Source organism: Rhinolophus sinicus, chromosome X, assembly GCF_036562045.2.
Source record: "Rhinolophus sinicus isolate RSC01 chromosome X, ASM3656204v1, whole genome shotgun sequence".
NCBI lineage: Eukaryota > Metazoa > Chordata > Mammalia > Chiroptera > Rhinolophidae > Rhinolophus > Rhinolophus sinicus.
In genome coordinates this window covers 12,718,285-12,736,005 of record NC_133768.1, presented here as the reverse complement: position 1 = coordinate 12,736,005, position 17,721 = coordinate 12,718,285, and the positions used below count along the sequence as shown (strand labels likewise).

Below are 17,721 nucleotides of genomic sequence, written 5' to 3'. Positions count from 1 at the left end.
ACTTGGACAGTTTTAAACAAACTAGATTTCTCCAACAACAAAAAAGATATTTGTTTATATGACAGGCTTCAGCAGAGGGGACAAAATTAGCCTGCAGGTTGGCCCCTCAACCTATTTTGTAGGGCCTGCCAGCTAGGAATGGTTTTCACATTTATTTTTAAAAGTTGGTTTAGATAGAAATATGCAACAAAGATCTTGTGTGACCCACTAAGCCTAAAATACTTACTGTACCTGACTTAAGAGAAAAATTTTGTGGACCCCTCTTATATGTGATTGTATGTTACTTTTTGCTCATCATCAATTAAGATCTTTCCTATGTGCCTCTGTATATATAATATGTACACCCAGGAATGTGCTGAGCAGCCAAGACTAGAGAAATCCATAGTCCTTGTTTTTTAAAGCTCTGACAGCAGCGACACTAGAATTTTTCTAGTTACCTATTTTGCAACAGTGAGTAGTCTGACTATGAGTCTGCTGCCACCCAGAGGGTAGACGGTTAGCCATCCCTTATTAAATTGTACAGTAACTAAAATACTTTTTAAAGTCTGAGAAACCAACTATCTACAACTGTCTTTGGACTCAACTTATAAAACTAAGGTCACGTGGGTAACGAAAGAATACACAGAAGCTGTTAAATTTATCATACATATTTACTTAATCTATACAGAATCGAGTAGATAAAATCAGATTCACATTAGTGAAAAATCTCTACAAAATGTCTTTGAAAAGCAAAACAAGACTGCCTCTTAACAATTTGTATCCTCATGAAAGACGTGGGCTGTAAAAATAAAGCAGTGTGTTTAGCACAAACTAGAAGATATCTGCATCATTTTTTCACAGTTATTTCCATCTACAGTCTGAAAGAGGTAGATTTTTCTGCAACACCTGAGAACTGAATTGTGATAACCAGGTGTAATAAAGGCAGTTGCATACATAACTAAAACATACTGGTCTCAAGACCAAGAAATGTACTCCTACAAGTCTGAGGATGAAATGGTCCATTATTTCAAGACCCAAGTTTTCTTTACACCTAGGAGTCTACTGCCACTATAAATAACACACATCAAGACTCCATGACGGTGCAACAAATGCAATTGAAGTGAATTTGAGATTTAAACCTTTTCTGAGCCAGCCTAGTAGCATTACAGTGTTCTAGAATATGGTAGATATAACAGGGCGTGCTACAAAGCCACAACACTGGGCTGGTGAGGTGATTGCTTTAGGAGGGTGACCTCAGAGGGTCCCATTTGTTTTTATTCACAGGATAATAGGACAGATTCTGAAAGGACACCAAACGCATCCCAGACAGAATCCATATCCTTTAAACACCATGACAGCATCTAGCTAAAAATACATAGTGTAAGCCAAAAGCAGCAGGCCAAGTACTGTTAATCACGTTGCTTTATAAAGCCCTTGAAAATAGGCAACAGGTCCAAGAGTTACGATCTTCCACACAGCACAAGCACCACAGAGATGTGGTGGGCTACACAAATGGCTTAGAACGTTAAGATTAGCTATACGTCCAGCAGAATTCTTGTGAAATGTGATCATTAGTACTAATTTTAAAGTAGATATGTAAGAAATATATATATACACACACACACATATATATATATAAAATCTATATAGAGGGTGCCAAAAAAATGCATACACATTTTAAGAAAGGAAAAGAATTGCATTAAAATTCTAATAATATATACCAGTAACAAAAGATGAATACAAGTCATGTGCATGCATTTTTTTTGGCACTCTTGGTATATTTGTCTATATACATATATATGTGTATGTGTGTGTGTGTGTGTATATATATGTATATATATCTACATTTCCTCCTGGGAAAATGAGTCCAATGTTTCAGTTAGTAGTCAGGGGGGGTATTTCTAAGAGGCTGTTGGAGGGAGAGTATGTTTCTGCTTTCAGTCCATGCTGAGAGTGATTAACCTACTTTGTGGATTTCTTTTCCTCCACTGTCCAGCCCCTTGATTAACATGACGGATGGTGGAAGCTTACATTTAATCTTCCACTCCAGGCGCTGTTTCCCTATCTATTGGACAATTTTCAATTCTTTCAACCTAGTTTAGATCATAAATGTGACAGGACTTTACAAATAAAACTTTAACATAGAGAAAAACCCTTGAACTGGACAGAACAGAGTTTATTCAGTCCAGTAAGCAATTTAAAAAGTGTCAGTGTGACAGTTTTGCTCAGTGGGATGTGCTAACATCAGTTCTAGTGGAGCCTTTTTATTTCACAAAGTATTTCAATGCAAATTATACTAAGGACAGAGTCAAAACTTTCATCACTGAAGCTTGATGAACTATTTGCATAACTTAACCATATTCAACACTGTAAACAAAGTTAATCCAAAAGTGATGTGCTTAATTTTGATAAGTTCCCGCATTCCAAGTATAGAGACCTTGATAATACTGGTTTTTTTCTTTAAAAATAAAAAACAGCAACTAAGAAAACGGTGAGAAACAGACAGAAAGCATATGTAATAGATTCTGACTACTTAATTCTGCTAAGTTTTCCCAAAGTTAAAAAGGTTAGTTCCAGTCTCTTTGGGAAATGAAAGTTTGTTAGTGTGAGCCATAATGAAATCCCCCATTTAGATAACCCCCTTTAAGATAACCTAGAGAACTTGATTGGTGGGACTCTCCTAACAATTGAACACCAACCAATTTCAAGTAGCCAGAAGGCAGTGGAGGGACTTTTGCTTGGTGAAAGCTACACATTGATCGGTGACTGCTTTCTTTGGAAAGTGGAAGATGTGTATCCAAATCCCAAATGGAAAGCAAACAAAGCACCTACCCCTCAGAAGCATTCGAGTGGTCCAAATTCAGCGCTGGTTCTAACTGTAACCTGAAGCCAAAGCAGTATGACTATTGTTAGTCACACAAACATTAGGCCTGCATGTCTGGTGATTTGCCTGTATATACTACTTTGTTTAGAAGTGGTGCCATTATGTACATGTTTTGCCAAAACAGGAATTTGGAGGGTTGTGGCCTGATCTCAATTTGTCAAGTGATACAAATATCAAAAAATCAAATACGCTGTTTCTGGTCCAACCCTAGAATTTTGTTTTTTACTTGGGATTTAAATGGGCTATTAGACAAAACTAATCATCTTGATATTTTTCGATTAATATTGATGGGGAGGCAGGACGTTTAAATATTGTTTCACATCAGAACAAAGTTCCCTTGTAATGGTCAGCCCTGTCTTGAGTGAAATTTTAATTAGGATGATTCTGTGCAAGGAGCAGGGAAGAAAGGACAGGGCAGTGACCACATGCATTCCAATGAAGGGCAATGAGGCTGATGTGCCACACAGCTGAGGAAAACGTAGTCGAGTAAAACTATTCAAAACTGCTAAGCAGCCTCCTGTACCACAGAAGTCCAGTAGTTCTAAGAAAATACAGATATGGTAGAAAAAGTAAGAAAATTTTCACCACAAAACCAATAGTTACTACTAACAGAGAAAATTATACACAAAATAGAGCTCTCAGTACAGTGATCATACTTTCTCAGTCCACTGACTCGATGGCTGGCCCGGCGCCTGGGGATGCGGCCTTGGGCGCCGCCTCTGCAGGGACTCGGGGGCCCCTGTTTGAGGCTGCGTTCAGCTGCTGGGGAGAAAGCAGGGCGCCAGCACAGGGCTGTGTCCCACGAGGTGCCGCGTCCGCACCGGCCGCTTTCCCCAAGACCTGCTCCTTGAGGACTTGCACCTTCTCGTTGAGCTCATTGCGCTCTGTCTGAAGAGCCCTGCACAGCTTCTCTAACCGGTCCAGTTTTACTTGAAGGGCCTTATATTCTTTGTCACGGACAGTTTTCTGTAAGGAAAAACAAAACAACAGGATTTACATTAAGTTCACGGGGTATGGATGCGGTTCCTGGATACCAAAAAATTAAGTAATCTGAGCTATATCAAAACGATTTATTCTTGAACACGTTCAGTTTCTTCAAACACCTAACATTCGAGGTTGCTTCGCTGCAGATGTACCTACAAATACATTTGTAACAATACTGTTCTAGGGTGATGGCAAAGCATTTTTTTAAATAACCAAAATCCACTTTTTTAAACATTGACAAAACATTAAGGAAATTCAAAGTACTCATCACAAAGACTAGCAGATAGAAAATTAAGGGCCTGATTAAAAAGAGAAAAGGACTCAACTTTGCAGTTTTTCTGTTCTACCAGTTTTTAGATGACCAGATTGAAGGCGTGAAATCTAGTGCTGTAGACAGTACATTTCAGCTTTGTAAGACTGGCAAAAAGTACTTGGCTGCCTTTTTGAAAGGACTAAGTCAAGGCAGAAAGAAAGAAAGGCACGTGAGTTATTCCCTGGGGAAGCTGATCAGTGCTTGATGCCCTGCACGCCCAGTATCAACACCAACAAGGACACCCCGCCCCCTTGGGCTTAGTGAAACCGGGTGGAGCCTAGCAATCTGGGCTTTACTTCAGCTGCAGTTTGATGCGAGCTCAAGGTTGAGAAACCACTGCTGTAGAAGCAAGCAAAATCTAGATGCTTTACAGCTGTCTCCAACACAAGCCTGGGCCCACCCACTGGGGACTGGGAAATGTAATGCCGCACACAGGCCCTACACCTACGAGCCAACTTATTGCAGGAAAGTCAGCGTACACTGTACTCAGCGATCCTCCCTGCCCCAGCTCTGGCCAGAGTCCTCAACTATCACCAGTGTCACAACACGTGTCCCATGCCCTGCCAGGTACCTGCACTTCATGAGTCCCCCTGACTAAGAACATGCCTCAGTGGCAGGAAACCACCTCACCTCTTCAGCCATTTGCAGAAGAGCTTTGTTGTTGTTTTCCCATTTGGTGCGCCATGTTATTGTTTCTTTTTCCAGTTTTTTTATTTTCTTTGTCATCTGTGAATCAACACAATTGCAAATTTAAATTCAAACTCTACACCCTGCACCACCACAGAAAGGTCTGAACGTTCCTCCCCACCCCCGTCACTGCACCTGCCTGGCCCAGCTGACAGCTGTGCCTGTCTGTTGCTAGCAGAGCTTATCTCAGAAGCTCCTAGGAACCAAAGCAGGGTTTCGTATCGTGAGGAAAACAAATCGAATCTCCCCAGTTTCTGAGGCAGCAGCACGTGGAGGAAGCTGGCAGACACCAGAGCCCAGTTAAGATGAAGTACATCTTTCATCCCATATGTGGGTAGCAAGAGACGAGATCCCTTCTCCCCAGTTAGAATGGAAAAATGGCCATGTTCGTGAGTTTTGTCTGAATCAGATACAGGAATTCACCTGATCCTTGTAAGGACTGAGGTTTTCAGCCACCCAAAAGATTGAGAATCGTTCCTCTACCACAGCCTCCAAGAACACATCAGTTTCAGAACTAAAGGAAGCGTAATTTAGGTAAGACTCCACTAACCAAGAAAAAAAGTAGTTAATCCTTAGCTTTGGTCATCCTCACAACTCACAAGACTGTTTTACTTCTGATTTTGCTAACAATAAAATGGGTCCCAAAATTAAAAGGTTCTGAAATCTGCTACAAGAACCCAGTTTTCAGAGATTCAGAATGAGATGTATCTGCCCGTCAGTGAGCCCCATTTTCAGGATCCCTTTATGCACTGTTGACTGTGCCCCAGCTCTGATCCCAGACACTGGTAAGGGAAACAAGGATAAGACAGAGCCAGTGCCCTGGGCCACGGGGTAGTCATCCACAAAAGTCTACCACAAAGCCGAGTGGGACAAACGCCGTGGGAAGAACACGTGGCATATATGGGTTGAGTGCTGACCTACTGTATACGCTAGCCACTAACACGGAGGAAAGTCCAGAGAAGTCGCCAAAAGGATACTGAATGGGGGAACCCACGTCTTAACACAGTTTGGCCTCAACAGCACGTGTGCTGGAGCCCAGCTAAGCCCAGCTAAGGCGTTTGCTGTGTAAGAGTCCCCCTCGACTGGAGCCTCAGCTGAAAGGACTGGCAGGCAGAACTCATCTGCTGCTCACTGAATTCTCCAGATTACTGGGTCTAAAAATATCTGAAGGTGGTAATCTGAGAACTTAACATGGCCAAGCACTGTCTATATGATGTTATAAAGGGTAGGGATTTTTGTTATTTTTAACGAGGAAGGAGCAGAAAGACAGGTTAAATAACTTGTCCACGGCCACATATGATGCCCTGGGACCTTAACCCAGGGTGTGCACTCCTGGCCACTACGTAAAACCTAGTGATAGTCACGACTAACATCTACTGAACGCTTACAAAGTGCCGGGCGCCGCTGTACTTCTCCCCAACCCACCAGTTTTCAGAAGTCCCCATTTTAAGGGGAGTATGCTAGATAAACTAAGGAAGGAAGGAAGGATGGATGGATGGATGGATGGATGGATGGATGGATGGATGGATGGATGGATAGATGGATGGATATGAATGTATTTTGGTTCTCAGCTTGGTATCAAGGATGTCTCTTTCCTTACTGTAGGAAGGAAAATGAAATCAAAGCCAAAGAATTGGTTTGGTTGAGGGAAAAAGAATTCAGTGGGAGTAATAGTTAAGAGAAAAAAGCTAAAAGGGCAAAAACACTAATATATACATATCAACCAACCAAAATATGTAATTACTGCTCTGGGTTTGGATATCTTTTGTTAAGGGAAGGGGGTGGGGGCATGGGAATGACCTGAAGTGAATAAAAAAAGACACAACAAACAAAAGAAGAAACCACTTTATTTCTAACAACAAGTTGTATTTAATAGAGGAATTCATTTTAATAAAGATAGAACTTTAGAAGCACAGAGATCACCAGCTACATGGGGATACACTGAGGGCAAAATGACCAAACGTGATGCCAATGGAGGATCAGAAAAGATGACATTAAGACGGTACCGTAACAACATAAACTCATCCAAGTAGTGATCGTGCTTAAAATAGCTTCTTATATAAATTCCCTTTTAAGTAATATTCTACTAAAAATATGCAAATACCTTTTCCATTTCCTGCCGGAAGGTTGTAAATAGTTCATTGCTTTTTGCCATGGTAGTCTGGAATTCTTCAAACTTATCCATATAAAGAGAAAGCTACAGAAAAGAGTATGAAATATTCTGAGTTCCCGATAAATGATTTAAAATCCCAAAGACTTTCAAAAAGAACACACTATCATTAAACGTTACTTGTTTTATAGGTGACAGAAATAAGGAAAAATGCATACCCAATCCTTTAATACCAGACATAGATGGCTGAAGTTCTAAAAACCCAGTGAAATGCACCGACTGTTGACTTAGCCATCTTTGTAGATGTAATGTTTAAAATGCACAAATATTTACTAGTTCCATTCCACCAATTATAATGAAAACTGAGGGATGTGGTATAGCTATAAAATTACATGTAACTAATCCTTTATGAACTACCCCCCCACCCTTCCTTACATCTGAAAAATTGTCCTTGGAAAAAGATCATTCTTTTAGAATACCACCTGCACAGTTCTTAGCTTGATATCAAGGATATTTTATTCCTTACTGTAGGCAGGAAAATGAAACAGAAGCCAAGAATTGGTTTGCTTTGGGGAGAAAGAATTCAGTGGGAGTACAGTTAAGAGAGAAAAGAAAAGCTAAAAGGCAGAAATACTGATTTTTCTTTAAACTCCTATCCTCAAGGAATTTTTATTCTAGCTGGGAAAATAATGCTAACCAACAAGTCAAGTACAATATAGACTGTGGAATCACCATTCACTCCCCCTAGAACAGGAATTCGGAGAAGAGGGGCACAGGAGGGCTCAAAACAGAATAGTCAGGGAAAGTTTCATGTGGGCGAGGCCTGAGCTAGGCCTCAAAGGTAGGCTGAATTATTTTAGACCAAGAGGGAACCCTTGGAAAAAAAAAAAGAGGGAACCCTTGAGCTCATCTAACGTAACTACATTCAATTTCAGGATGAGGAAACAGGCCCAGAGGAATAAAGTGTTTTGCTCAAGATCACATAATACATATAAGGAAAGCAGAGAAGAATAAAGGATCATCAGAGGCCAAGAAATAGCATAAGCGATGCCTTTCCACTTTCAGCAGTGCTGCGTGAGGAATTATTAACCAGAACCAGTGAACAGGATGGGAAGGGGGTAGGTGTGATGGAGTGGAACCCGCCCACCAGTTACCATGTTTCCCCGAAAATAAGACCAGGTCTTATATTAGGGCTTATGTTCAGGGGATGTCATCCTAAAAAAAAAATCACACTAGGGCTTATTTTCCAGTTACATCTTATTTTTGGGGAAACACGGTATCAGGTGGGATGGGCCATGTGGGGAGCACTTAAAAGCAAGCTCTGCTTATGTGGGAGGGAGAAAGACTGAAAGCACTGATACCCGTGGCAACAGGCTGGACAAGGGGCCTGTAAGATCACCAAAGCATGCCTGAAGAAAGGTGAGGGCAAGGGCAAGGATGAATAGAAATTTCGGGGCAAAGAAGAATGCAGGGGACTTCTGAGCACGCACTGTCAGTGCCTCTGAGGCTGCTGGCGTGGACAGAGGAACAATGGTGGCGGTGCTCAGGCAGAACAAGGGAGCAGTGCTGGCACTTGAGGGACATTAGAAGGCATGGCAGTTTTAGCGCAGTCCTTTTTTGTTGAAGATGGAACACCCAGGAACACTGTCCCGTGTGAGAATTCAATGCTGGCCATACTGGGTAGTCAGTCAGTGGGTGCTTCCATCACACCTGAACTTATGTGGCCAGATTACAAAATACTAACACTGTGAGGTCATCAACAAATGCTGAAAACTGACACGCTAAGGGTATAGAAGGAGACCGACTCTTGGGAAGGACAGCCCCATTTGGGGAGCAGGAAAAGGAAGAGGTGACAGCAAAGGAAAAGAAATTAGTGCTTAGAGAACATGACTGAGGGTGACAGAGATCAGACAATAGAAGTGGCACTGGTAACAGTACAACAATCAGAGTTGCCTGTGAGCTTGACAGATGGGCCCTCTGACCCTTTGCACTGGAGAGTTAGCAGTGATGCCGCCAGCACTCAAATCCATTTTCCATCTTCCCAAGCCATGTACAAACTTTTTATACCTTTTCCACATAGATTCTCTTCTCCATTTTTATGGATAACTGAATTTATAGAGCTAATAAGACGTTCAGCTTTCCTATAAGTATTCTAGCATGATCGTAACTTAGGGTCGAAAGTTCAAAAGACGTCCTGAACTTTCACCCTAAGTTATGTGAGCTTTGTAGGAAGTAAGTATCACCACAATGTAAAATGTGCCAGACAAATAGCACTCCAAGGAGGTGCTCACAAAGATCCAGGCCAATCTCTATATATCAGTGCATTTTAGAACTAATTTAGAGTCCTTACCTTAAAGAAACTGATTATATAATACATTTTTCAAATTAACAATACTTTTTTCAATACAATGCAATCTAATTAACTGAAAAAGGGTGATTTATAAGTACAAGCCTAATTTTCCCCGTCCATAAGGACATGGGAAGTCTTTTCTGTACCTCTTCTTTGAGTGGGAAGGCAACATCTGGTATCCTTAAATCACACAAGGCAACCCCACAGAGGAAGATTGCATTAGAACAAAACCAAGGCGTCTAGATTGAGTAGGGAGGCAACAAAGAAAACCCTAGGCCCCAGTGGCTTCACGGGTGAAGTCTACCAAACATTTAAAGAAGAATTAATGCCAACTCTTCTCAAACGCTCCCACAAAATTAAAGAGGAGAGAACACTTCCAAACTCATTTTACAAGGCCAGCATTATCCTGTTACCAAAGCCAGATGATGATACGTACAAGAAAAATTACAAACATTCCAAATGAAAATAGAAGCAAAAATTCTCAACAACATACTAGCAAACTGATTCAATAGCACATTAAAAGGATCACACACCATGATCAAATAAGATTTATCCATGGGATGCAAGGACGGTTCAATATATGCAAATCAATAAATGGGATACACCACATTAATAGAAAGACAAAAATCATACGATCATCTCAATAGATGCAGAAAAAGCATCTGACAAATTTAACATCCAATCATGATAAAAACGCTCAACAAATTGGGTATAGAAGGAACATACTTCAACATAATCAAGTCCATATGTGACAGACCCACAGCTAACATCATACTCAACAGTAAAAGGTTGAAAGCTTTCCCTTTAAGATCAAGATCAAGACAAGGGGACCCATTGTCACCATTTCTATTCATTCAACACAGTACTGGAATTCCTAGCTAGAGCAATTAGGCAAGAAAAAGAAATAAAAGGCATCCAAATTAGAAAGAAGTCAAATTATCTGTTTGCTGATGAGATGATCTTATATACAGCAAATCTGAAGACTCCACCAAAACACTGTTATAACAAATTCAGTAAAGTTTCAGGATACAAAAATCAACATACAGAACTCAGTGGCGTTTCTATATACTAACAACAAAATACCTGAAAAAGAAATAACCCAATTTACAATAGCATCAAAAATAATAAAATACTTAAAAATAAATTTGACCAAAATGAAATACCTATACACTGAAAACTGTAAGACACTGAGGAAAGCAATTGAAGAGGACAACAGTTAAAAGATATTCCGTGTTCATGTATCAGAAGAGTTAATTTTGTTAAAATGTCCATACTATCCAAAACTATACATTCAAATGCAATACCTATCAAAATTGCAATGGCATTTTTCACAGAAATAGAAAAAAACCCTAAAATCTGTATGGAACCACAGAAGAGCCCAGACAGACAAAGCAATCCTGAGAAAGCACAAAGCTGGAGGCACTATGCTCCCTAATGTCAAACTATACTGCGAAGCTAAACTAATAAGAACAGTATGCTACTGGCATAAAAACTGAGACATAGACCAATAGAACAGAACTGAGAGCTAAGAAATAAACCTACACAAATATGGTCAACTAATATTTGAAAAGGGAGCCAAAAAATGGGGAAAAAGACTGTCTCTTCAATAAATGGTGCTTAGAAAAATGTGTAACCACATGCAGAATAAAATTGGACCATCTGAACCACTCACAAAAATTTACTTGAAATGGATTAAGGATTTAAGATCTGAAACTAAAACTCACAGAAGAAAACATAGGTAAAAAACTCCAACCGTGGTCTTGGCAATGACTTTTTTTGCATATGACACCAAAAACACAAGCAGCAAAATCTAAAATCAACAAACAGAACTACATTGAATTAAAAAGCTTCTGCACAGCAAAAGACACAACAACATGAAAAGGCAACCTATGGAATGGGACAAAATATCTGCAAACCATATACCTGATAAAGAGGTTAATATCCAAGTTATATAAGGAACTCATACAACTCAACAGCAAAAAAACAAACAATACAACTTAAAAATGGGCTGATGACTTGAATAGACACTTTTCCAAAGACATACAGATGGCCAACAGGTAGATGAATAGATGTTCAACGTCACTAATCATCAGGAAAAAATGCCAATCAAAAGCACAAAGAGATATCACCTCACACCTGTTAGAATGGCTAAAACTAAGAGAGAACAAATGCTGGCAAGGCTGTGGAGAAAAGGGAACTCTGTGCACTGTTGGTGGGATTACAAATCGATGTAGCCGCTATGGAAAACAGTATGGCGGTTCCTCAAAAAATTAACATTAAAACTACCTTATGACCCAGCAATCCCACTACTGGGGACATATCCAAAGGAGATGGAATCGGGATCTCACAGAGATCTCTGCACTCTCATGTTCCCTGCAGCATTGTTCACAATAACCATGGTACAGAAACAACCTAAGTATCCGTTGACAGATGAATGGATAAAGAAAATGTGATATATATATACACACACACACACACATTATATGTATACACATTTTCAGAGATGTTATCTATGTATTACTTTTCAAAGTTGAACTAAATTACAGTAGCAACATGTAGTATGACATTCGCTCAAAAGATGGCGTTAATCAAATGAATGTTTAATAGTTTTTTGTGCTTTTTTTTAAAGTGCGTTTTCCCACTAGCTCCAAGTCAAGTGGTCGTTTCAATCTAGTTGTGGAGGGCGCAGCTCAAAGTGGCCCATGCGGGGATCGAACCAGTAACCTTGTTGTTAAGAGGACCGTGCTCTAACCAACTGAGCTAACAGGCTGCCCCTTTAATACAGTTTTTTCCTTTCTTAAAATGTGTATACATTTTTTTTGGCACCCCCGGTATATACACACACACAATGGAATATTATTCAGCCATACAAAAGGGATATTTTGCCATTTGTGACAACATGGATGGACCTTGGGGAAATTATGCTAAGTGAAGTCAGAGAAAGACTAATACGGTGCACTCTCACTTATATGTGAAATCTAAAAAAGTCAGTCTTAAAAACAAAGAGTAGAATGGTGGTTGGCAGAGATGAGGGGTGGTAAAAATGGGGAGATGTTGGTCAAAGGGTACAAACTGCCAATCATAAGATGAAAAAGTTCCAGGGATCTACTGTATAGCATGGCGAGTATAGTTAACACTGTATCATATACTTAAAAAAAAAGTCAAGTACGGAGGGCCCCCATTAAAAACACCTCCAAAGTTTCACCTGGGACTAGAACCGTATGATCAACAGGCAGTTGTTAAACTATATGAAATTGCCATTTTGTAGATCAAAGAAGTAGCAGCAATTTCATATGGTTCCACTTGATACAAAAAAACTAAATAAAATCTGAAGATTTATCAGTTTTTTTCCTTAGTTGGAAATTAGCTGACACACATGGGAAGACTGAGAAAGGGGAACAAGAGCTGGAATATTAGAAAGGGGACACTGCAGATGACATGAGCAATCTTCCCTATCTGCCTGAGACCTAAGTGTTTCCTGGGACACAGTACTTTGAGTGCTAACATCAGGAAAGCCCTGGGCGAAGGGGGGATAAATTGGTCACCCTAAATCAAGGGGAAAACTCCAAGAGGGACACATGAGCTATTCTCTCAGTTCTGGCTGGGAACAAGCAAAAGAATCTTAGAGGAGATATGAAGTATATACCAAATGAACCACAGATTTTTCCTACAAATTCTACTATCCCCTGCTGTCAAGTTACCTGCTGTTTTAGTTGTACTTCTTGCTGCTTCATTTGTTCGTATTTGTGCCTCGATTCTGTTGCTTCTTTTAACAACTAGAAAACAGAAACATTCTGGCAAAACACTAATCGTAATTACAAGTATGACTACAACGTCCAATGACCAGATAGTCAGGCTCAATCCTTCCACTCATTATTTCAGCAAGAACCACAAGTCTGTAGGTGAAATACTGTTACATCAAGCGCCAGCTACCTGTATCTTCAGTCTGTTCCACTTGTTAACACTTAGGAAAGCAGGAATAACCTTATTGCTTAGAGACAGTACCGTGGAAGCCTAATAATAGGTTTACAAAACTCAGGGTTAAATTGTGTTTTAGGTGAAAATAATAAGAAGTGTAGTATTAGCAGAAAGCATGGTTAGGAATCTTGACATTACCTGGGTGATTCAGAAAGCCCTTCTACCCCATAGAGGCAAGATGAAGCAGGGTGAAAGGTTATGGAGCAAAGCAATGAAATCAGAGACCTGGTTTCTGATCACTTTTTAACAAGTGGGGGAGAGGGAGGTGGGAGCTTTAATTTATATACTTGGGTTTTCAAGAAAATTATACAGTGAAGTTTCATACATAATAGGCAGCTGTTAAATTCAGTCCCTGAAGTAAAATGTCACAAAGTCAAAATAAGCCTCAAAAAGTCCTTAAACCAACCAGAAAGTATATATGTATGCACATGTGTGTGTATACATGAAATTTACACTCCAACTCTGAATATGACAACCACATCATCGGTTATGCACGGGACAGCACTGTCAGTTCACATGAAAGCACTCAGCACAACATGTTTACATCATGAGGGCCACTCAAGGAACCAAGTCTTCATATCGGCTCACCTCGGGGCCGAGGCTACTGGAGGGAAAGCTGGATGAACAGTCCTCATTATAACCATTTCTTGCTTTTATTGCTGAATTTGAATTTATTGTTGAATATACATACCCAATGAGATTCCACTGTATTCACAATTATGAACAGGCAATAAAATCTGAGCACACACTCTGAGAACAATTGAGTGATTAGGGTATAGAGAATTCTGTTAAAATGTTATCTCAGAAAATTTTACAACTAAACAAATAATTTCCCTAATTTCAAAACAAAATGTACCAGTATTATATGAAACTCTTGATATTAAATTGAATTGCTAAATTTAATGTGCGAAAATACTGGTATAATTCTTGAACTTGATGACTATTACCTAAGAAGTAAAATAAATATTCTAAGCACAGAAAAGTCAAATAAGTGCAGATCTTTCCAGTAACGTGGTCTAATCTCTCCAGTGTATCTTCTACATAAAAAGGTAAATAGAAATAAAAAGCCAAATGCCTTTTAACACACACATGCCCTTCTCAATCTAGAGCAAAAAACCAATGAGCATGACCCATGTGCTACAATAAATGTAGAATAAGCTTACATGTTTAAATGGTTTGGGTTACAATTTGGCAATAATTTCTTTTTTAAGAAAACTTACGAACTCTCTCTCTCTTTGATGTTTTTCATCAGCTTCTTTTATTAGCTGTGTCGTTTGCTGAAGTTTGGCGTCCACAAGCTGCTGTTGCAGTTCCTTATGTTTGAACACTTTATCAATATGCTGTGGGAAAAATCAAATTTCTTCCATCACTCAATGAAAAAGGAGCACAATGACGAGGAAACATAACACGAGTTACAATGCCTTGCTTCTTACTCTGCTTTTCCCGCTAATGCCACCAGAGCTCATAATAACTGTCTTTCTGTCCTGCACCTAAGCAGCTGAGCCTTCCCTTATCACCCCCGTGCCCCTCCCTTTCACAGGTGGGCCATCAAGAGCCCTGGCAGCCACATGCCTGTACTTCCTATTTTTGTCCTCCAATACCAATGAGGCTCAAACTGTCATCAAGAAAACAATGGATAAGGAGCTCAAACTGTTAACCCACACATCATACCCGGAATTCTCGGAGAGTCTTTCTACGCATTCAATTTTCCCAAACTTCTCAGTTGGAGGCAGCATGCTGTGATAGTAGGAACGGCCCCGGGCAAGTTCCTCAGCTCCCCTACCTATGGGGGGATGACCACAGCCACGCCACAGAGCTCTCAAGGCCAAGGGTTACACTACGTTAAGGTGTTTGGTAGGAGTAAACATTTGGTAAAGGGATGTTATTTCCAAACAAAATTGTTAAGTGGCTATTTATGTACAATAGTCATCAGAACATCCCTTCTCAAATGCAGAAAGAGTTCTTCCTGACCAAAGATAATATTCAAAATACATAACTCACAAGTAATGTGATTTAAACATACAATTTTCAAATTTTCTACATCTATGATTGTGGCAGACTGTCATATTAAACAAAACTAAAAGAATAATTATAAGAAAATTGAGGGCTTTATAATCTAATAGAAAATTTATTCTCTAGGATTAAAAAAAAGTCTTCAATAAACACACTGCAATAAAAAAAGAGAAAAGGAAATCTTTATGTGAGAGACCTGAGACATACCAACCAGTGAAAAGGACAGACTTTATTTGGATTGTTATCCAAATAGTTTTAAAAAAAAAAAATGGGGGGGAGACAACCAGAAAAATCTGAATAATGACTAGGTATTTAATATTAAATAATTATTGTTAATGTTTTAGGTGTGAATATGGTATTGTGGGTAAAAAAAGTATCCTTATCTTTTTGAGGTACACCCTCCAAAATCTATGAGTGGCATCGTATGACATCTTGGATTTGCTTCAAAATAACCCAGAGAAAGGTGATGGGAATATAGCTGAAACTATGGTTTCATCTACTGAAGCCACGTGAATTGTCAGACCTCGTATTCTCTACTTTTGTTTAAGACTGTAATTTTCCATTATAAAAAGAAAAGGAAAAAAAAAAGGCAGAAGAGTGATAAAATCATTTCAAAAACTAACAGTTTTTGAAGGATTATATGTAAAACTCCAAATCAATCTAAAGTTTGCCTTGAAAACTGGATAAAGTAACGCCCAGAAGATGACACAATCTTAAGTCTTAGCTGGAGGCCAACAACCAAGATCAGCAGCCATGGGTCCCTCCAGTAAACTCTTTACTTCAATGGGTATATGTATGAGGGTTTAGAAATAGGTTCTTATTTTCTCCCAAACAGTATAAAACCCCCATTAAAAAAATATCTGAAATACATAGATGTCATGCAATGATGGTATAGACTGTATAGATTATCACAGATACCTGAGAGATGGGGTATTTGGGAGCCAGATATTTATTCATTATTTGTCTAGGTAAGTGGGAAAAAATCTGGATGTTAAAATCAGTCTTCCACAGTATCCCATGGAAGACAAGTAGTACTTAACATGTCTCCAAGAACTTGCCTCCCGTACCCAAACCCACTGCCTCCCGCACCATCTGTGACAACCCCAGAGCACCCTCCTGTTGCTGTGGTGACTGAGCCTTTCCTAATAAAGGTCCGCCTTCCACTACTCATATACCAAAGTTCTAAAACACCCTGTGACAACAGTTTTGCTGCTTTAGTAGTCAATGGTGGAAAGTTCTAGCTAATCACAAGAAGCTGTCAAAACAAAACACCTTTACCTCCTCCCTCAGTGCGTACTGTTCAATGAGCTTCTTCAGCTTCTCTCCCAGTTCAATGTTTTCCTGGCGGAGTTTGGCATTGTGGATGTCATGCTGTTCCAGCTGTGCTTGGATTTCATTTAAAGTAATTTGGAAGTGTGCAGTTGCTTCTTTACGTCTTTCTTCCTCCTCTCGTGCCTGCTGCATATTTTCTTCCTTATTATTAAAAATAATTTCTGTTAATGGTATAGACCTATGGATAAGATGCTCACAAAAGCTGCTGCTGCTCTGTGGGTTCATTTACTGCTGCCCTGAAATGTTACTTCTGAACTGGAATTCCTTCCCTTTATTTATGACCAGAAGGCTTACATTTAAAAGCAAGCAGCTTTTCCACCGTAGATAAAACAAGAGACACAAACTGCCCTGCCATAAGTAAGTGCGACCGGTATGTGACCATCTACAATTCACTACACTGAAAAACAGGGAGTTTGCCCACGCAGTCAGCTCCCCCTACCTATGCTCCCAAATACCCTTCTGGCTGGTTCCACAAGGCAGCATCTAAAATCAGCTTCAAGAGACAGATCCCCTCTTGCTCCTTACTTTCTGGGTCATACCTTCTACTTTCTGGAGGGCAACGGGACAAATGGAATCTTTAAAAGCCTACCTGCATCTCTTACTAGGATACAAGTGTTAAAAGACTTTTATGTGTCTTAGCAGTTATCAGTCCAATCAAAATAATTGTTTTGCTAGGGGAAAAAAATACCACCTACTTTAATTAACACCTAAATCCAAGGGTTCCCATTTCTGAAGACCCATTTCCTGAGTGCACCTGGATTCCAGGGCCTTAGGGGTTTGCTGTGGTGGGCAGTCTGAGATCCTGCTCAGTCAAAATCAAACCAAACTGTACACAAGGATGGGCCTGCCCCCAGGCCTGCTTTTTCCTTCTTCCCCTGTTGGTACCAATAAATCTTTGGGTGTCTGCTCCCTCTTCCTTTATGATCGGCCAAGGCGTAAGCACTATTCTAAAAGTCCTTAGGAACTGAGTAGTTGGGGGTGAACGGACTAGGGCAGCCCCGGAGGAGCTCAGCACATGCCTTCCTTCCCAGACTCATTCTGCCTCAAGTCTGTTCCCACTCGCTTCTCATTTCATGTCAGCTTCTCATACA

At 39.9% G+C, this 17,721-nt stretch overlaps 1 protein-coding gene across 1 annotated transcript in view; it reads right to left on the bottom strand.

The window, feature by feature from the left end:
• Positions 1-631: 631 nt before the first annotated feature.
• Positions 632-17,721, bottom strand: part of TXLNG (taxilin gamma) — a 43,397-nt gene continuing 26,307 nt past the window's right edge. The window contains exons 5-10 of the mRNA XM_019746309.2: positions 16,577-16,771; positions 14,506-14,625; positions 13,009-13,083; positions 6,952-7,044; positions 4,791-4,886; positions 632-3,829 (exon numbers count right to left, since the gene is read on the bottom strand). Coding sequence (XP_019601868.1) covers positions 3,524-3,829; positions 4,791-4,886; positions 6,952-7,044; positions 13,009-13,083; positions 14,506-14,625; positions 16,577-16,771 — 885 coding nt within the window. The 3' untranslated portion in view covers positions 632-3,523. The remainder of the gene's footprint in view (positions 3,830-4,790; positions 4,887-6,951; positions 7,045-13,008; positions 13,084-14,505; positions 14,626-16,576; positions 16,772-17,721) is intronic.